At 42.3% G+C, this 21,736-nt stretch overlaps 1 protein-coding gene across 2 annotated transcripts in view; it reads right to left on the bottom strand.

Annotated features, from left to right (window-relative positions):
• CUBN (cubilin) overlaps window positions 1–21,736 on the bottom strand; it is a 259,434-nt gene that overhangs the window by 159,947 nt on the left and 77,751 nt on the right. For both annotated transcript variants that reach the window (XM_086334167.1, XM_086334168.1), the window contains one exon: window positions 5,717–5,867. In XM_086334167.1, the coding sequence (XP_086190293.1) occupies window positions 5,717–5,867 (151 nt within the window). The remainder of the gene's footprint in view (window positions 1–5,716; window positions 5,868–21,736) is intronic.

Below are 21,736 nucleotides of genomic sequence, written 5' to 3'. Positions count from 1 at the left end.
AAGCAACTGCTTCACTCTCCAGCTCCCCCAACACAGTTCTCTGTGAAACTGGACTGCAGCTGCCCTGGCCTGTGGGCCCCTCCCCCTCCCCCTGCTCCCTCCCACCTCAGGGTGTTTCTTCTACTAGGAACCCTTCCCCTTCTCCTCTTTGCCTGCTTAACTCATGCTTAGTCTTAGGTTTTAGTTCAACCATCCCGCCCTCATACACTAGCCTCCTGTGCACGTCAAATCCCCTTTTGTGTGCTCCCGGGGCATCATCACACAGCTGATGTTATATAGATTTGTGCGTTTCTTTGCTAGATGGCTACTTCTGAGAGCAGGACCCAGGCCTGTGGGCAGGAGTCACTCAGGGTCCCCAGCCCTAGCACAGCACCTGGCTCCAAACAGCTCCTTAATATCTGTGGAAGGAACACACGGATGACTAAAACTCAGACCTATGTCTTCAATTTACCAACAGTGGGTGAGAAGTGAGGGAACTGCCTCCATCAGAGACCTCCTTCCTGACCCTTGCGGTTCCTGTTGTCCCCTCTTCTTGGGCTGTCTTGAATTAAGGACCTAGTTCAGATGCAGAGTATAAACTCAGGGCTGCATAGCTACTGAATACGACAGTTAATTTTGCACAGATCTAGATCACTAATAGTTCCCCTTCTAGAAAGTTCTTCCCAAGCATAATTTATATCTAGTGGGCAACACAGAGTTAAAAAAAAATTGTTCAGTTCTGGCCCCATCTGGCAAAATATTGCTTTACGAAATATTGCTGAACTCTGGTTCCAAGCCTAGCAAGTTTTCAGCCATTGGGAGTAAGTTTTGAAATAATAAACAGGAAAAGAGAACAGACAGAGGGTGTCTTTGACTCTCCCAAATGAAGGCAGGTTCCAAATGGACCTGGAAGAAAAAGCTTTTCCCAACGAAAACCCAAAGCTTTCAGGAGAGGATTCAGCCACGCCTAGTACGTTGACTGGAGGAACCCATGATACAGTCATCCAGTGTACCCAAAGTTATCCATTAAATCATCTTCCTTGGTGTGGTCTTAGTGATGTAGTTATGCAGTGTAGCCAATAATGATCATGAAGTCACACTCAGTGTGGCCCTGGGCTGGCATGGCTATAAGAGCCAGGAGGGAAGAGGAATCAGTTTACTGAAGAGAAGGATACTGCCAGCAAAATAAATTACTGCTCCTAAAATTGTCCATTCTAGCTGCATGGCAGAATTCCTCAGGGAGCTTTTTATAATTAAGGATAGTCAAGGTCCCACTGCAGATCAATGGAATCCCATCTCTGCATGTTGGAACCCATGCACTGGTACTCAGGAAAACTTCCAGGTAATTCCAATGCCATGTATCTCGGGCTGAGGACCATGTCCCTAGTCCCTAAGCCTTGTGATTGGCATTTCTTACTTTCCACTTTCTGTCTCAGTGTCGGAAGGATAAGAGCTGGGGCCCCAGTGAGGAAGAACCTCATTGCTTCAGAGACTGCTTCAGAGATTAAAGAAGAGAAAACTGTTCAAGTGTGGTCTACAGAGATATCCCATCAGCATTACCTAGGAACTTCTCAGAACTACAGATTCATGGGCCTTACCTCACTGCGTACATCAGAATCTGCTTCTTAGCAAGATCTCCAATGATGCATATCCACAAGGAAGTTTGAGAAACACTGTTCTGGAAAATACCCCTTACCCTTGAAAATCTGGGTCATGTTCCAAGATTTTCCTATTTCTTCTAGGTCTTTCCACAGTCTCTAGCTCCCTTTGAATCAGACATTTGAGTCACCCTATTTCTGAATCACAGAATACTAAAGATGGGCTGTATCACAAAGATGAATCAATTCAGGCCCTTCATTTAATAGATCAAAAAAATTGACATTCCAAGGTTAAATCTTGATGAAGAGGACAATGCAGAACTTTCACGAGCTTAATTATCACAGTCCATGTGCTTGGGAATTCATAATCTATATTTCAATTATACTGTGGCTTACCATCAGATATTTTTAAATACTGACCCGTGTGTGTTTGTGTTTTAGTCACTCAGTCGTGTCTGACTCTTTGCAATCCCATGGACTGTAACCCACCAGGCTCCTCTCTTCATGGAATTCTCTGGGCAAGAATAGTGGAGTGGGTTGGCATTCCCTTCTGCAGGGTATCTTCCTGACCCAGGGGTCAAACCTGGGACTCCTGCATTGCAGGCAAATTCTTTATCACCTGAGCCACTAGGGAAGCCCCAAAACTCCCATATTTGTCTCAATCTCCAGTTCACAATAACAGAACACCTTACACTCTTGAGTATATAATAGAGATCTTCAGTTGTGTGTGAAATGGTTTGGACCTAATATAAGCAGAAGATATTAAGAAGAGGTGGCAAGAATACACAGAAGAACTATAAAAACTATATAAAAAAGATCTTCATGACCCAGATAACCACAGTGGTGTGACCACTCACCTAGAACTGGACATCCTGGAATGCAAAGTCAAGTGGGCCTTCCAAAGCATCACTACAAACAAAGCTAGTGGAGGTGATGGAATTCCAGTTGATCTATTTCAAATCCTAAAAGATGATGCCGTTAAAGTGCTGCACTTGATATGCCAGCAACTTTGGAAAACTCAGCAGTGGCCACAGGACAGGAAAAGGTCAGTTTTCATTCCAATCCCAAAGAAAGGCAATGCCAAAGAATGCTCAAACTACCGCACAATTGCACTCATCTCACACACTAGCAACTGCTACTGCTGCTGCTAAGTCGCTTCAGTCGTGTCCGACTCTGTGCGACCCCAAAGACAGCAGCCCACCGGGCTCCCCCGTCCCTGGGATTCTCCAGGCAAGAACACTGGAATGGGTTGCCATTTCCTTCTCCAATGCATGGAAGTGAAAAGTGAAAATGAAGTCGCTCAGTCGTGTCCGACTCACCGACCCCATGGACTGCAGCCTACCAGGCTCCTCTGTCCATGGGATTTTCCAGGCAAGAGTACTGGAGTGGGGTGCCATTTCCCTCTCCAATGCATAAAAGTGAAAAGTGAAAGTGAAGTCACTCAGTCGTGTCCGACTCTTAGCGACCCCATGGACTGTAGCCCACCAGGCTCCTCCATCCATGGGATTTTCCAGGCGAGAGTACCGGAGTGGGGTGCCATTGCCTTCTCCAACACACTAGCAGAGTAATACTCAAAATTCTCCAAGCAAGGCTTCAACAGTATGTGAACTATGAACTTCCAGATGGTCAAGTTGGATTTAGAAAAGGCATAGGAACCAGAGATCAAATTGCCAACATCTGTTGGGTGATCGAAAAAGCAAGAGAGTTCCAGAAAAACATTTACTTCTGCTTTATGGACTATGCCAAAGCCTTTGCCTGTGTGGATCACAACAAACTGTGGAAAATTCTTAAAGAGATGGGATACCAGACCACCTTAACTGCCTCCTGAGAAATCTGTACGCCGGTCAAGAAGCAATAGTTAGAACCAGATGTGGAACAACGGACTGGTTCCAAATTGGGAAAGGAGTATGTTAAGGCTTATGCTGTCACCTTGCTTATTTAACTTACTCCCTACTGGTGTCTCAGACTATAAAGCATCTGCCTGCAATGCAGGAGACCTAGGTTCGATCCCTGGGTCAGGAAGATCCCCTGGAGAAATAAATGGCAACCCATTCCAGTACTCTTGCCTGGAAAATCCCATGGACAGAGGAGCCTGGTAGGTGACAGTCCATGGGGTCCCAAAGGGACATGACTGAGTGACTTTACTTTCTTTCTTTAACTTATATTCAGAGTACACCATGCAAAATGCTGGGCTGGATAAAGCACAAGCTGGAATCAGGATAGCCAGGAGAAACATCAGTAACCTCAAATATGCAGATGACACCATCCTTACGGCAGAAGGCAAAGAACTAAAGGGCCTCTTGATGAAAATGAAGAGGAGAGTGAAAATATTGGCTTAAAACTCAACATTCAAAAAGCTAAGATCATGGCATCTGGTCCCATCACCTCATGGCAAATAGATGGGGGAACAATGGAAACAGTGACAGACTTTCTTAGGCTCCAAAATCACTGTAGATGGTGACTGCAGCCATGAAATTAAAAGATGCTTGCTCCTTGGAAGAAAAGCTATGACCAACCTAGACATCATATTAAAAAGCAGAGACATTACTTTGCCAACAAAGGTTCATCTAGTCAAAGCTCTGGTTTTTGCAGTAGTCATGTATGGATGTGAGAATTACACTCTAAATAAAGCTGAGCTCAAAAGAATTGATGCTTTTGAACTGTGGTGTTGGAGAAGACTCTTGAGAGTCCCTTGGACTGCGAGGAGATCCAACCAGTCAATCCTAAAGGAAATCAGTCCTGAATATTCATTGGAAGGACTGATGCTGAAACTTAAACTCCAATACTTTGACCACATGATACTAAGAACCGACACACTATAAAAGACCCTGCTGCTTGGAAAGAGTGAAGGCAGAAGGAGAAGGGGATGACAGAGGATGAGATGGCTGGGTGGTATCACCGACTTAATGGACATGAGTTTGAGCAAGCTCTGGGAGTTGGTGATGGACAGAGAAGCTTGGTGTGCTGCAGTCCACGGGGTTGCAGAGTCGGACACGAATGAGCGACTGAACTGAACTGAACTGAGTGTTGTGGAGCATGTAATTAATGCTCCATGATGTTAAAAACCCTCAATACACCTCTGGGTGCTCTCACTCTGGCTCGCCCTGTTTATGACAGTGGGACCACAGCTCAGGATGTCTGTGTGTGATCCCCAGTGTAACACGGCCACTCCCCTTCTCTCTCAGATTGATTGAATCATACAAGGAAGCCCTTTGCCCTTGGCTGAGAACTGCTCATGAAATATTCACAAGGACTACATTTTCAGGTCTGGGTCTCTCTAGGACAGTGATTCTCCAATGTACTCACCAGGGACACTAGTTAAGACACAGACTATTGGGTTTCCCTCATAGTCTGTTATTTGGCATCTCCCGGATGGGGCCCAAGAGTCTGCATTTCTCACAGATTTTACAAGACACTGCCTTGGGGGACCACATTCTGAGAAGCACTGCCCTGGGGCCCTCTCCCTCTTCACTGGGTCACATGAGGTTAGTCTACAAGTTTCAGAATTTGTGTCTCAAACAAATTTGCTTCTTCACAGGAGTGATGATGCCTGCCAGCTTGCAGAGCTGCCAGCTTGCAGAAGCCTCTCAGGTACCCTCCTCGAGTGCATGGCCTGCCCTTGGCTTAGTGCATCAGTGGCTCAGGCTTTCTGCTCGGTCCCCTCACAGCCCAATCCTCCCCCTCACCCACCTACTCTCTCTGACTCACTCCTTCCTTTCTTTCTCTGTCACTCCTTCTCTGATCAGTCTTAAGGTGAGTCTTAAATCTCATTCTGTTGCACTCTCCTGAGAGACTCCATCGCACCTTGTGGTCTGCTTGCCACAACCAGCTTCAAGTCTTCAGCCCTTGGAACTTCCTGATGCTCCTTCCTTCTCATAAGTGAGTTACTGCTGCACCTCCTAAAGCAGATACCCAATCCTGTCCACTTGGACTTCACTTCCTGTCTTAACTGCAAGAGGATTCCATTCTCCGAGAGCCATCAACGTCTGAGTAAACTTTCTAAAGCCTGGCACCATTAGTGTTCCTCTTTTGGTGGATGGAATTGTTTTCAAACGTAGAATTGAAAAGGGAAAGATTCTTGGTCAAAGAGCAACTACCAAATAAGACTGAGATCAGCCAGGGGGTGGGGGGGAGCTTACCTTGGATGAACCACTGCATCTGAAATCCTTTCTCATGGTGACTGACTCCATCCGTATAAAACAGCACATGAAACTTGGAGCCTGTGGTGCTCCCCGAAGGTGGAATGTCTGTTCCACAGAAGCGCCCCATCCGCTGTGGGCCATCATAGAGCTGAAATCAGAGAGAGAAAACACCAGCATGAAGAGCAAGGTCCACGCATGCAGCTAAAGCTGTTTCTTGGTTCAAAAGTTAAGGGTAAATCTACTGAGGGGGGCTGAGTCCAGGAATTAAACATAGATAATTATATGCAGAGAGAGGTACCTCCAAGGTATAATCCAGGCACAGAAGACGGAAATGCTGGCCTGGATGAGAAGCATTCACATATGAATCACATGTAAGAGATGCTAGATGAATAACAGTATTACAACTGTAACTTTTAAAAATAAATACTAACTATAAACAATCAGGCAGTTTAGAAAGCTCTGAAAGGAAAATACAAAAATTAATCCCACTGAAAGCGAACCATTGTTAATATTTTGTTAATACCAGAAGCTTCTCTTACCAACATTTTTTTCATTTGTATATATACATGTACATCTATGTGCAAGGAAATGTGTGAATATGTGTGTAGCAATTTGGGCTACACATTTGTGTTCCCCGTTCTTCACTAAGGTTGTCACTAAGTAGGCTATGTAACCATTTTTAAGAGTGGCATAACATACTGTTAATATGTTGTATTTACAATTCTGCTATGTTCACTTAGTTAGTGCTACTTGCTCAGTCGTGTCCAACTCTTTGCAACCCCATGGACTTCAGCCTACCAGGCTCCTCTGCCCATGGGATTTCCCTGGCAAGAATACTGGAGTGGGTTGCCATTTTCTTCTCCAACTGTTCACTTAAGATATTTCCAATTTGAGGGCAAATAAATATAAATCTTTGTTTGATAGTTTAAGTGTCTTTTAGGAAACATTCCTCTAAAGGGAGTGAATCAAAAGAACAGAATCTTCCATGGCTCTAGATATGTATTATTAAATTTCTTACCAGAAATTTTACACAAATTTATTCCCCCACCAGAAGTTTATGGAAATATTTCTTGCAGTGCAACTTTGGCAATTTTGACTAAAATTATTATTAAAACTGGGGCTAATAGTGTAAATTTGTTTTCTGTTTGTAGTCGTCTGAATTTGTTACTTGGGATTGGAACTTTTTTCATGGTTCTTGTGTGTTTCTTTTTCTTCTTTTGGGACTTTCCTGCTGGGGTCTTTGCCCATTTTCCCCCTGAGGTATTTATGTACCCTGCTGTGTGCACTGTATCTGCTTGATTTCATTAGACACATCTCCAAACTAAAACAAAAACAAAAACTTTATGCCATCTCTCTTTCTTCAATCAGAAAAAATAGCGATAATCCAGGAAGATTTGCTTCCTTAGGACTCAGAACTTTGTATTTTCTTTTCATTCCCTAGTGTCCACATTAAACACTTTGTTCCGCTTACCCTTGGGATGTGCTGCCTGTTATAATAAAAAGGAAAATGTCTGATCACGGGTTTCCTTTATTCTTCCCTTGGAGAGTACATACATGTGCATGTACATGTGAGTGTATGTGTATGTCTTTGTATGTAAATGTATCATCTGGATTCAACAAATTCCAAACTGACAAAATTATTTTTATTAGCTGAAATGTTATGATAGAAAATACCGTTTGAAACATACTGACTCGAGCGTAGAAAACTTCATAATCAAATTCTACAAATCCCCTCCACGGAGCCTTCCCTAATCCCCGTAGACAGTCATAAATGAGCTTTCCTTTGAAATCCCCAAGTTTTTCATTTGTGCTTCTTTGTGCAAATAGTCACATTCTGGTGACAGAGATGTGTGCCTTTCTCTCCCACTGAATTCAAGTTTCCTTAGATCCCAGACCACCTTTCAAATCCCCTCAAAGCCCAGCATAGGGCTTTGTCCAGGGTAGATTCCCAATATAGCTTCAGTGAAGAACTGCAACCACTTCCCCCACAGCTGCACACACTCACTCACTCACCCTCAGGTACTAAACCTAAGCATTTTATACAAATGATAAAGGTGGGGTTTATTTTATAGTCTTATCCCTTCATCTTCCTTTTAATTTTTTAAATACTGCTGCTTTGAATATGTGTATTTATGATCAAGCTTCTAAGGTTGTAGATGATTGACAGAAATCACAAAGAAGGGGTAGAAATGAGAGAAGGAATAAAAAGAAGAGGAAACAAAAAAAGCCCTTCACTTCCCATCTGGACCCTACCATCCACTGCAGGAGGTGGAGGTAGGGAAGGCGTCTGGGCTGCAATCTGTTTACTCCTAAACTACTGCTTCACTGTAGGCTGCTTATTTCAGCCACAGAGTTCTTTTATTAAACCTAGTGTATGAATTCCAATTCAAAACTAATTAATACAAAAATAAACAGACTGTTTCCAAGCCGAGGCATAATAAGCCAGAAAACACTCCACTGTTCTCCACTCCAAAAGGCTCATTTTGAACTTTGGGTTTTAGTGCAGTGACCAAAACTTTAATTACTTCATCTTTATCCAGCAAAACAAGGTAAGATTTCTCTAGGACCACAGTCGCCCTGAACTTCATGGATCTTCTGAAACACTAGGTAGTGACATCGTTAGGAACCGTATTTGAGATTCTTCAAGGTCAGAATCAGTGTAGAGTTTTTGCCTCCCAGCTCGGCAAGGTTAAGAAATGTGACATTTTCACATGACTTGAAGGGGATTTTTTTTTTCTTCCTTCCGGATGGGATTACTCCATTGAAGGAGAGCCCCTGAATCCCAGTGGTTCTTAAATAACACATTGTGAATGGAATAGGGGGGTGGGGGCAAAGGGAGGGGGTTTGAGAGAAACAGTGATGAATAACAATTAGTTTCTTTTTGCCTTTGGAGGGGAGAGACTGATACATCAAAACAAGCATCAAATAGACATTGATGGAAATGCTTAAATATAATGTCAAATAAATTAATTAGTGTAGAACAAAATCTCTCTAGAAAAAAAATCCCATATCCCTAATTTTACATCCTTCTAAGGTTTACACTTAATTAAATCAGAGACTTTTTATTTACCCTCACACAGATGGCTAACGTCACCTCAACAATTCATTCTCGCGTAAATGTACCACACAAAAAGGAACAGTCATTTCTCAAAGTACACAAATACCGGTTACCATGGTGACCAGTTGGTGCCTGCTGCTCTTGATTTTGTTTTCAGAGCAGAATCTTAACCACAGGACATTCCAGCTGTGACTCATTGGGACTATTGGCCAGCACGCGGCTTGGTCCCGAGAAGGGCACCAGCTCCCCTGCTTTTAGAAAGCTTCAAGATTTACTCCTTCTGAACAGTATTTGAGGTTGGACTTGAGTCCATAGAAAGAAAAATCGTAGAAATTAAGAAGTGAAAGATTGACATTCTTACTTTGAATATGAAGATCAAATTTGTACTACTGTTTAAAGGTTTGGGTTTTTTTTTTTAATACTTAAAATGCCGCTCAGGTTTTCAAGTTGCCATTTAATGTATCTCCACATGTGGATCACTGTATGTACAAAACCTCTTGTGTAGAATCTTATCAGCTGTTCTCTTAAGGAGAAGATTCATTTAGGATTTTTGTGTTTTAGATCTTCCACCCTCCACACCACCCTGAAATATCTCAACCACTCTTAAGACACTCAAAGAGGAAGGAAATCTCTTGCCTAAGCCACATTTACCAATTTCTATCTACTTCCTTTGCGTGGGTTTGATAATTTGGTACTTGCATGGCTGAGGAGACCATTAGAGATGTCAGACTATGATTGCAACATAAAATGATCTGTGGACTCCAAAATAGTATGGACCCATGCATACAAATGGAAGACAGAAAACCAAAGACTCACCACTGACAGAGCGAGATTGTAAGATCAAGGTTTCTGTAGGTACTTTATGAATCGCTGGAACTCAAGTCTGGAGGAATGTCAGCTAGTGTCATCTGCTTCCTCGGTGTGAATCGACCTTATGAACTGCAAGATGCTCAGGACAGAAATGTAGTTTTCAAGCACGGCTTGTGTGCTAAATTCTTTGATGATTTTGAAAATTTGTGATCCTAATGAATGAAATTATAACTAACTCCTATCTCAGCTTGGGATGTATAGACAGACTTCTATTCTAAACTCATTTTAGAATGACAGTGAATTACACCTAAAACTCAACCCTTTCTATCGTAGAAGTGAAGTGAAGTGTTAGTTGCTCCGTCATGTTCAACTCTTTATGACCCCATGGATGGTAGCCTGTCAGGCTGCTCTGTCCATGGGATGCTCCAGGCAAGAAAACTGGAGTGGGTAGCCATTCCCTTGTTCAGGGGATCTTCCCAACCCAGGGATCAAACCCGGGTCTCCTGCATTGCAGGCAGATTCTTTACCGCTGAGCCATCAAGGAAGCCCTCTCTATTATAGACTGGCAGCTAGTTCATACTTTTCTAAGTACTGTTTTTCTTATTTACTTGAAATTTTTCTGGAAGAAAATAATATTTATAGTGGAGGGTTAATTTTAAGAATAATTAAATATAACTCATACAAAGAAATCAAATCAAGAGCTTTTTGGGGAAGATATTGTTAAAATATGCAAACATTTCTGGAAAAAAAAATCTGGTCCATTTCCTATTACAAATCTTTAAAAACTCCAAAAGAACTTTATTCTTTAGAGTTTAGCATGTAGGTAAAATAATTCATCTGCTGTGAGGGAGAACTCTAGGTATAGTAGAGAGTTCCTAATATTTTTAGAGAAGAAAACTTCTGGTCAATGTAAAGGAGATAGTTACATATCTGAGAATTACACTCCATGAGTCCATAGCGTGGCTTTTGAGAGTCAAGGTCACTAGGAGAAGATTATGTTTCAGCTGAGAGCAGGACAGTGATTGCACTGTAGGAACACATTCGCGTGCACAACAGAGGACAGAATGGTATGGACCCAGCGGAAGCAGAAGGTATTGAGAAGAGGCAGTCAGGATACACAGGGAAGCCTGGCGGGTTGCAGTCCATGGAGCTGCAAAGTCGGACATGACTGAGAGACTGAACTGAACTGAATATGTCCAGTGTTGGCCTCTAGATTCAAAGTCCAGTCTAGCTCTTAAAATTCACTTAGAACATAAACTTGTGGAAATTACTTAACCTCCATAAGCTAAGAGTTCTTTGCAAACTTGGCCTCTTAATGGTACTTGTCTCATAGGGCTGTTGTGGTTAGCATACCAAAAAAAACATATAATAGGTTGGTTGTGAGTCCTGGCATATGCACTCAAATGTTATTCTAACTCTTGGTCAGTGGCAAAGGGAACCAACATTGCTTCTAAAGAAACTCTACTGGAAATAACTTTGACAGAAAATAATATGATGGGTAAAAAGAGCTTGAACTGACTCATGTAAAATATTTCTCAGAAATCGTCCCTGGCAGACCAGACAGGGAAGCAAGAAATCAATGAATCACTTGGGAGGAGATGGAGGCCCATGGCCGGCAGGGTGTTGCTATGACAACCTGGTTTGTGTGGAGACTGAGGCCATCCCTGCCATGTGGGGTGCAGAGCTCAGCGCAGATCATACAGTGGGGGAGTCTGAAAGCATGGAGTGTGTGGGTGGAGGAAGGTGGTGAATCATCACAGGTCTGGTGGTGAAGAGGACATTGGGCAATCTGTCAAGGCTGCCCTGGTGACAGATCAGGGAGAAACCACTGGATAGCAAAATACATGTGTTTTTTTTCCTGTTGCAGCCTCCACCCCACTTTCCGCCTGGCCAGCCGGCAGCTCCGGCTGCTTGGCCACTGGAGCTCCTGAGAGGACCAGGAACTGCCGAATTCTTGGTGCACCTCTTCAGATTTTCCCCACCCCAACATCAACTGTACCAGGAACTATGGGAGCTGCTTTGTTAGAACAGTTACTGAGAACACTGTTGCCCAAGTTTACACGCAAATCTCCTGGCTTAGAACTTTCAGAGTTTACTTTAAATCTGAAAGGCTTTGAGAAGTTCTTGTAAGAACAGAAGAAACTGCCAAGCAAGATGCATCTAGAAGGGTAAAAAGCCCCCAGTGTGGATGACAAGAGCCTGGGCAGGGAGGGACTGCAGTGGGGAGGTGTGGTAAACATGCAATCCGATTGTGGAAGATAAATTAGACAAATGTTTAAATCAACATGCATAAGCAGAGCACTGCTGGCTCTGTGACACCCCAGGGGGTGGGGGGGTGAGGGGGTGAAGGTTCCAGGATGGGACACAAGGGTGGGCACAGTGCAGTAGGTACAGAGGCACATCTTGCCCACCCCCTACTCCCCCCTTCCCACCAGGCACAGGAAAAGCCATTGCCATGTGCTGCAGGGTGGGGCAGGAAGCATGAGGTACCGGTCTAAAATTAAACAATGACTCACAACCCTGAGCTTTGCATGAGACCAAGAAACTCACTGAAAGCCCACATTTGGAATTATTTTGTGTCGCTCTGAATTAAAGGTTGGATTCCAATACAGACCATACAGTCACGATCCATGTGGTGGCTAGCTGCTGTCCTCTCTTAATAGTGCATGGATATTTATTTCTGCTTGCTATATATTACTTATTTTAGACGCCACCAAGGCTGATTTGGGTTGGTTTGTTTGCTTGTTTTTTTAATCATTGTTTAATCATGGATTATGCAAAAGTTTAACTACAAAGACATTTTATCTCAGCACTGTTTATAATAGTGGACATATGCAAAGATTCTAAGTGTTTCTCAAGGAGAATGGGTAGTTGAATTGTGATGAGGAAACATTTGATGTTGCAAATGATGTGGTGTAATAAATCACAAGGAGAAACATTTGTAAGCTACTGTTACATGTTTAAAAAGTCATTAAAGAATAATAGTAGAGAACTTACAATGGAGGGGGGAAGAATGGGGGAAGGGATAATTAAGGAGTTTGGGATCAACATGTACACACTGCTGTATTTAAAATGGATAACCCACTGCATTGCACAGGGCACTCTAGTCCCTTTGCTGTCCACCTGAAACTATCACAACGTTGTTAATCAGCTGGATTCCAATAGGAAATAAAAAGTTTTAAAAATGCAAAAAAAGAGAATGGTACATACAAAATGATCCTCCTTGAATATTAAAATAAAATAGGGAGGGACTTTAGTAAGTAAATGTCACCAAATATTATCAGTAGTGATATAATTTGTGCTATTTTTATTTTATCTAGGTTTTTCTATATTTTCCACATTGTCTGCAATGACTGTATTCCTATGTGACCAGATAAATTTATTTTTTAAAGTATTATCTCTGGAACCCTATTGACATGGCAAGGTAGATATGTATTGGTAATATTTTTCCAGGCTCAGAATTTCATACCCTTTTAGGTTCTCAGATACCCAGCTGGTCTACTAAAAATATTGTACTGTCTGTCTCCATAATCTTTTTCATGTATTTCAAGACTATCCCTGAAAATTAGCCCATTAAAATGTTATTATATAAGGTAATCTTCAGCATTAATTTAAAACCATATTTTGTCCCTAATGCTTCCTTTTTAAAATCATAACTAGGCTTTTATTATTAATTAGACTAATTCTGTATTTTAAAAAAGCATCCTTTCAGTTGTCCAGGGACTAAAGAGCTCTTACTAACATAAATTTTGATAGTCACTGATGGACCAATAAGCACCTAATTCCCTCCATTGTGGGAAGTGAAATGCTTTGAAAGTCAAGCATGTTCTCCCTAGTGTGTACAATGAACATTTAGTTCCATGAACCACAGCCTTTCCTCTGCTAACTATACTATTGTGAAGCATTCAACATTTAAAAAAATTATTCTGCCTCCTAAGAGCCTCACCATCTGCTACAGATGGACTCAGAAACAGGAAGATAACCATAACACAACATGAAACCATAGAAGTAGGAGCTGGAAGGACCCAGAGCACAGCCATACACTCTGTTCCCATTGAGGGAGGGCGAGAAAAGAAAGCTTGTTCAATAAGTAAGAAAGCTTGTTCAATAAATAAGTCCATATAAGAACTGAAGGGTAAAGACGTCACTTTTGGACTCGCTTGGTGGTACAATAGTTAAGGGGCTTCCCAGGTAGCTTAGCTGGTAAACAATCTGCCTGTAATGCAGGAGACTCGGGTTCTATTCCTGGGTCGAGAAGACCCCCTGGAGAGGGAGTAGGCTACCACTCCAGTCTTCTTGGGTTTCCCTGGTGACTCAGATGGCAAAGAATCCACCTGCAATGCGGGAGACCTGGGTTTGATTCCTGAGTTGGGAAGATGCCCTGGAGAAGGGAAAGGCAACCCATTCCAGTATTCTGGCCTGGAGAATCCCATGGACAGAGGAGCCTGGTGGGCTACAGTCCATGGGGTCACAAAGAGTCAGACACGACTGAGCGACTAAGCACCGCACAGCAGCACAGTAGTTAAGAATCCGCCTGCCAATGCAGGGGACACTTGATCCCTGGCCTGGGACCATCCCACAGGCATGGAGCAACAAAGCCCATACGCTGCCAACTACCGAGCCTGTGCACCTAGAGCCGGTGCTCTGCAGCTGAAGCCACCGCAGTGTGAAGCCCACGGACTACAAAGGCAAGCAGCCCCTGCTGGCCGCAAATAGAGAGCCTGCTTTCAGCAACAGAGACCCAGCACAGCCATAAATAAATAATTTTTTTTAAATATGCCATTTTTGACAAAATTCTGAAATGTTGCAGGTGGAAATTGTTCCCATTGTAAAAAGTAGTCAATCAGCGTAATTAATCAAAATTCACAGCAACTCCTAACTTTTGGATTCAGCCTTCTGATTGACACCTTCGCCTTCATGCCATGTGCCTGTTGGATGGTAGACGGGGCCTTACATGCATGCACTTGATGCCTGTGGTCTGAGGAGCAAAGTAAGCTGAGGACCACCAGGAAAGGAAGTGTGCAAAGAGCACTTTCAAGTTTTGAGCATCTAATGGCATTTTCACTGGCTTCCAGGTAGTGTGGAAATTATTGGTAGGGCTGATTATTATTTATCCTGATCCTGTCCTTCGTGTTTGAGAGGATATTGAGAGGGAAAACACAATTTCTTTTGAACCTGAGAGCAAAGGCTGTCTTTTGAAGTCTAGTGTGTTTGCCTCATTAACAGCAGCAAATTAATGCAATTACATGAAAACTCTTCCTTGTTAGGGATGGTGAGAAATGATCAGCATTTTTTAAGGAAAGGGATTTTGGTCATACTGAGATAAACATCTCTCCTTTTAAATTTTGTAATTTAAAAAATCACATTTTACTTGGGCAACTGTGGAGTCTTCAAAGTCTTCTAAAATGCTTATTATAATTAATGACACTACAAAGTATTTGGCTTAATTAACCAATGGATACGCTTCATTCTAAACTCCTTTGAATCCAGATCCTGCTCTGTCCAATACTAGATTCATATCCGGTAGAGAGGCCTCAACTGAATCATTTGGCACACTGTTTTCACTTTTTATGTGTGGTTTTGAATAGCGGTTGTCCTTAGAATTGAAATAGCTTATCTCTGAATTCTAAGCAACATGCCAGCCATCCTAGAAGCAGACTTCCTCTAACAGACAGTTCCAGGAAGCATGACTCATCTGTCCAGGAAGTGTTTAAGGAGGTGCCACGACAATAGTCAGTGCAGACCCACTGCTGCTACCACGTCCCATCTCCTCCACTTCTCTGCTTTTCTTTGACCAGCAAAGGGGATTTTAACTACTTCACTCTTAGATTCAGATAACGCCCAATCCCTGTGGCTTTGGGAGGAAATCTGAGAGGCCAGAGAAGGGAAGCCCTGCTTTCAACACAGGGGCAATCTAAGCTAGTCATATTGGGAAGGCTGTTTTGGAAACTGTAGCTTTTCACTTACTGCAAAATGTTTTAGAACAACAAATTATCATAAAATTGTGTTTATGTTAAAAAATAATAAATAATATTTATTAGCACTTACTCTGTGCTGAGTATCATTCTAAGCCCTTTCCATGTATTATCTAATTTTTTTTTGTGCTCAGTCACTTCAGTCATGTCTGACTCTCTGCAACTATGGACTATAGCCCTCCAGACTCCTCTGTCCATGGGATTCTCCAGACAAGAATACTAGAGTGGGTTACCATGCCCTCCTCCAGGGAATCTTCCCAAACCAGGAATCAAACCCATATCTCTGATATCTCCTGCATTGCAGGCAGCTTCTTTACCCACTGAGCCAAACTTCATTTAAAAAAAATTTTTTTTAACTCTTCTAGTTAAGTTTCCAAGCTTATTAAATGAGAGAATTGAGAAGTGATCATTGTCTAAGGCCACATGATTTTTAAATTTTATTCATTTGTGGCTGTGCTAGATCTCGGTTGCTGCTCGCAGGCTTCGCTAGTTGTGGCAGGAGGGGCTGCTCTCCAGTTATGAGCTCAGGGGCCTCACTGCGGTGGCTCTTGTTCTGCAGCATGGGTTGTAGGTACGCATGCTCAGTAGTGGTGGCAAATTGGCTTTAGTTGCTCTGAGGCATGTAGGATTTTCCAGGACAAGGGATCGAACCTGTGTCCCCTGCATCAGCAGGCAGATTCTCATCCACTGGACCACCAGGGAAGCCCCATGTATTACCTACTTTAAAATTCCAGAAGCCCTATTATGCAGATAGTATTGTTATCTCCATTTTAGAGCTCTGGAAACTGAGGCATAGAGAAGTAATTCAACATTTTGAAAGGCATCAACAACTCAAGAATTGCTCTTGTTTCCTTCACTGGAAATTAGTTTTAAAAATAAGAATTGTTAAATTAAAAAAAAAAAAAAACAGCAAAGTCCTTATTCTCTGTGATAACAGAGAGTAACAAAAATAATTTTTTAAGTTACAGTGCTAACACCCAAAACTCCTGTTAGTCAATGGAATTGACATTTCTTTATTATATTTCTTAATAGAGCTTGGAGTGAAATAAGTGGACCAAAATGTTGGCTTTCCCGTTTATCCTTTGTGAGAATTGTCAAAATGCATTATGGAAGCAGGCTATAGACAGAAAACAAGAAGAAAATTAAATGTCTTGGGAGATGAACCATTAATTATATCTCAGCCCCTAAAGAATTAAATGCTCTCTATTTAGGAATTTCTTTATACCTAACTGGACTTTCTAGGTGGTGCTAGTGGTAAAGAACCCACCTGTCAATGCAGGAGATACAAGAGACGTGCATTTGATCCTTAAGTCAGGAAAATCCCTTGCAGATGGAAATGACAACCCAGTCCGGCATTCTTGCCTGGGAAATCCCATGGACAGAGGAGTCTGGCAGGCTACAGGCCATGGGGTCACAAAGAGTTGGACACAACTGAAGCGAAATAGACACTTACCATCTGAGCCACCAGGGAAGTCCCGTTTGCCTTTGACAGTTCCTCAACCACAACTTCCTTTACTGAAGCCTCCAGCTCTGCAACATCTTGTCCAGTTACTCTTCCCCAGGAACCCTGGATAATATTCCTGATAGCATTTAATGCAATTTGTGACTAAATTGGTATACTGTTGCAAACTGACTAAGGGCTTCCCTGGTGGTTTAGCAGTAAAGAATCTGCCTGCCAATGCAAGAGACATAAATTCAATCCCTGGATTGGGAAGATCCTCTGAAGGACAACAGGGCAATCCACTTCAGTATATCTTGCCTGGAGAATCCCACGACAGAAAAGCCTGGCGAGCAATAATCCATGGGGTCTCAAAGAGGTAGACACGACTTAGCGACTAAACAGCAACAGTAACAATAATACATTGACTAACATCTGTCTCCTCCATGAAAACAAGGAAAACTGATGCTAAAACAGTTGTATTTCCACAGCCTATGTGTCTAAAATATATTTGAGTGACTGAATGAGTCGATAAATAAATGAGCAATGCCTATTTAGGGCGGTAAAAACCTGAGGAAGTACTACAGCAAAAACAGAACAAAACAGATCCTGTTGCATTGTGTTTGATTCAGCATTTCTCAAATTTATGAGAACACTGGTCTCTATTTGTAAGACATCTGTCAACGTGTGTGGCAGAGAGAGCTAAGTGGTTTCCCCAAATGCAGTTCCCCTTTGTCTGCATGCCTGAACCACTATATGGAAGGCAGAGGAACACCTGAATTGGTCTCCAACATGACTGAGAAGTAAACTTGTATTGTACTAAGCATCTGAGCATTTCTGAGTTCTCCATAAAACAGCTAGTATTCTTTCCTGTGTTCAGTTGCTCAGTCATCTCCAACTTTTTGTGACCCCATGGACTATAGCCCACCAGGCTCCTCTTTCCATGGAATTTCCCAGGCAACAATACTGGAGCAAGTTGCCATTTCCAGAGGATCTTTCTGACCAGGGATTGAACCCATGTCTCCTGCATCTCCTGCATTGACAGGCAGATTCTTTACCTCTGAGCCATCTGGAAGGCCCACAGTATTCCTTAATCAGGCCTTTGGGCCTGATGCTGCAGAGTTGTAGTTACGGAAAACACTGCTCAGGCTGCAAACTTGGACAACATGCGTGTAAGACTGGAAGACTGACGGACATCAGTGACGTTCTCAAGGATGCTTTTCATTAGCAGCGCACTGTTTTGTCACTGAAAGGAGGACATGGAAGTGCAAAAAGCAATGATATAAATAGCTGGGGAAGATGACATCAGAAAGAGGATTTGGCAAGGGATGAAGTGAATCTTATAAAGGCTACAGGGAAATACATTTGACAGAAGTCACTGACATAATTGAGAGGACTTGAAAGGGACATAAGTGGAAAGGGAAGGCATTAGAAAGAATGTTGAAATAATGGAAGATGATAGTGGCAAAGGTGTCCAATAAAGAAGGTGGGGAAGAAGCTTAGAATCAGAATTCAGACACTGCAAAGTGAATCTGACATGTTAATGTACTGAGATAAATATAACAGTATCAGTGAGCCTTAGTGAATCAAAGCATACAATGTATGCTTGATTTTGTACAGCTTTGGCTGTAGCAATGGAAAAGTAAGCCCTATTGAAAAAGAAACATGGAAAAGCCCTTGAAGGTATATGCTAAGAAGACCCCTATTATAATCCTTACACTTCCCAGGAGAGAGTTTTGAAGTGAGGATGAAACGTGCTGTCGTGATGGAAGTGGGCTGCAGACAGTGGCCCCAGCTGCTAAACTGAGGCTAATTCAGGGTTTGCTCTATTGGGATCCCTGGGGATTTTGACTGAATGGAGCCGGGGTGGGGTCTAGGGTCTATGAATATATTTTTAAACAAGTTACCTAAATGATTCTGGAATGAGGGCAGATTTAGTAGCTAGTTATGGGGGCTTTATCCTCCACATCACATTCTTCCTCAGCAGAAGGTTTTTTTTTTGTTTTTTTTTTTTAAAGGAAAGATATCAACACCAGTGGAGCAATAAGAAACCAGGGATGGCAGAGGTCAGATGTCTTTGTGGACATCTCTCAGGTGTCTTGTTCTTAAAAAAAGCATGCTGTTTGCTGAATTCTTTATATTCTGTACTCTGTCAGAGAGTGCTGAGTGAAGAGATGTGCTCTCCTGAACTAATCCTGACCAGCAGAGACGTGGTTGTGACTGTAGAAATGAACAAGCCATTACGAGAGAGTGATCCATTTCCTCCGAATCTGTGATGACATGTCAGTCATGGGCATGAGGCTTTAGGGAGAGAGATTCTGAAAGGAGATATGAGCACATGGACCAAAAAAATTTTTTAATTAAAAAATTAATGAAAGAACAAAGAAATTCAATAGAAAAAGGAAAGGAAATTCAAGAAAAAAGACATACTCTAAAAAAAAAAAATTAAACTCTGTCCGTAAAGTCAGGAATAATTTGGGGGTTGGGGTAGGTAAGAAAAGGGAAACCCTCTGAAGAACTCAGTCTAAGAAAAAAACCCATGTATGTACATGGTAGCTTTCTGACCATCCCATAAGCGCACATACAAATTAGCTAAACTTTGGGATATGGCGCAGTTAGAAAGAAATGTCTATTTTTTTAAGCTATGATTGGGGCAAAAGAAGACGAAAATGTGAGTTGGACCACTGCTTCGAGAAGACAGTGTAACATGATGAAGGTGAAGTAGAAGACACCTCTTATGATTTTGAAACTGGGAGAAGAAACAGGAAATCCAATTTAGAGGATAAGTCTGTCAGTGTCTTTAAAATAATTTTCCCATGCTTAAGTGCATTACACCGCACAGTCCTGAGAGGTATGGTCAGTACAGAACAAATTGTGTAATCTTGCTCACTTCATAGGCAATTCAAACCACACTTCAGGGGAACTCCCTGGTGGTCCAGTGGCTAGGACTCCACACTTTCACTCTTGACAGCCCAGGCTCAACACCTAGTTGAGGAACTAGGATCACACAAGCCGCAGGTCATAGCCAAAAAAGAGAACAAAAGGCTTTAGCACACCAGCAGAATCCATGTATGTCCCTGCTGAAAGGTTTTGTCTCTTTCCACAGATATGAACTATGAGCATCTTGGGCCAGAGGGCTAGACCTTGCTGCCCCTGGTCAGAGCTGGTCATACTGAACAGAGGGGCACTTATCCATTGACAGCTAGATCCTTGCCTTGTTGTCAGACTCAAAGAGATGAGCACCTGGTGACAGGACGTAACCTGTCACCAAGAGAAAGTCTAGTTGTTTGTAAGCACCTGAGGCCCACGGTCTTAAAATGTTATGGCTGGGGTGCCCTTATTTAAGTTAAATCTGTGAAATTGCAGAAACTCAGAGGAAGCTTCTGAGATGAAAAAGGAGGCCAGAGTCTATGTTCACAGCAAGAAACAAGAAAGTCAGAAGAAAGAAGAAGAAGGGAAGTCACTCCTGAGCCTTCTTAGTCTCTGCCCTCTCCCAGCTTTTCAGTTGGTCCCGTGTGTTATGAGGCGGCTTTTTAAACTTTCCTAGGGAACAGCCATTGCACAAACACTAGTCTTTTCCCCATGGGTCAGTTTGAGTGTGTATCTACAACCAAGAGTATAAGACAGAAGAGGGAACATAGGCAGATGCCAGAGGTCTGAAGGGGAAATGTCTTAACTTCCAAAATGTGGGAAAGATTTATTCTGGAATCTCACAGATGAGTAAGACGGATGGTAATTTTAGGGAAAAATTCTACATTGGACCCTGAACATAAGTTGTCAGTATGAAGCAAAGATATAATAAATGATCACTGTTTCCCTATGCAAAGGTCATGCTAAATAGCTTACATTTCTCTTGGTGACAGGGTCACTGAAGTGCTCAACTTGGGAGTTCCATGGAAACTCCCTCGTGTCACCTCTGAGAGTGATAATTCTGAAAGAGAACACACACGGAGTATGTGTGGTGTCATGGCCTGGGGCATTGGCATGGAGCCACAGTGCCCGGTGGAAAGCCTGGCTCTGGTAATATAATCTGTGTGACTGTGGACAACCTGCCTTTGTCTCAGTTTCCTCACCTGTCAAATGAGATAATGATATTTCCTACATTACACGGTTGCTTCAAGAATTATCTAATAAGTAATGCATTTGACAAATACAAGCTATTATTATTACCAACTTTGTTTGAATGGTGCTTTCCTAAAAGTGTTCAATAACAGAAGCATTTTAACCCAAGAAACCTATCATTTTAGAATACTTGAAACAGGTAGCATCTTTCTGATATTTACCAAATGTTTATATTTATCTGATATTTATATTTTCTGATATTTATTTTTTAAGAAGTCATAGGCTAATGAGTCTACATGCAAATAAATAATACTCTAAAGACCAGAGGATTTAGAGGAATCATCATGAGATGGAACTCTGAGGCAAAATAGTCCAGTATAACTTACTAGAAATAATATCCTATGTTTAGCTATGAAGTCACTGCCTTTCATGTAAAAATGACCTGGAGACCACAAGTGTTTAATATCTTCTAACACCATGACGTGGCTAACAACAAACCTATTAGAACACACAAACCAGATAATATGGTCCAACGCCAAGTTAGTAGGAGAACTGAATCCAATCCTGGACCACATTTGAAGAGACACTGACATACCAGCAAGCACAAAGCGGAGGGGATCCCATGGGAGCTGACCTTTCTGGACCCTTGGGAGCATCCCTCCTTGCTTATTACT

This window comes from Bos grunniens, chromosome 13 (genome assembly GCF_055505025.1).
Source record: "Bos grunniens cultivar Pamir isolate PY7600 chromosome 13, Bosgru_T2T1.0, whole genome shotgun sequence".
Lineage (NCBI taxonomy): Eukaryota > Metazoa > Chordata > Mammalia > Artiodactyla > Bovidae > Bos > Bos grunniens.
Note: the sequence above shows the minus strand (reverse complement) of the source record. Positions and strands in the feature narration are given on the sequence as shown.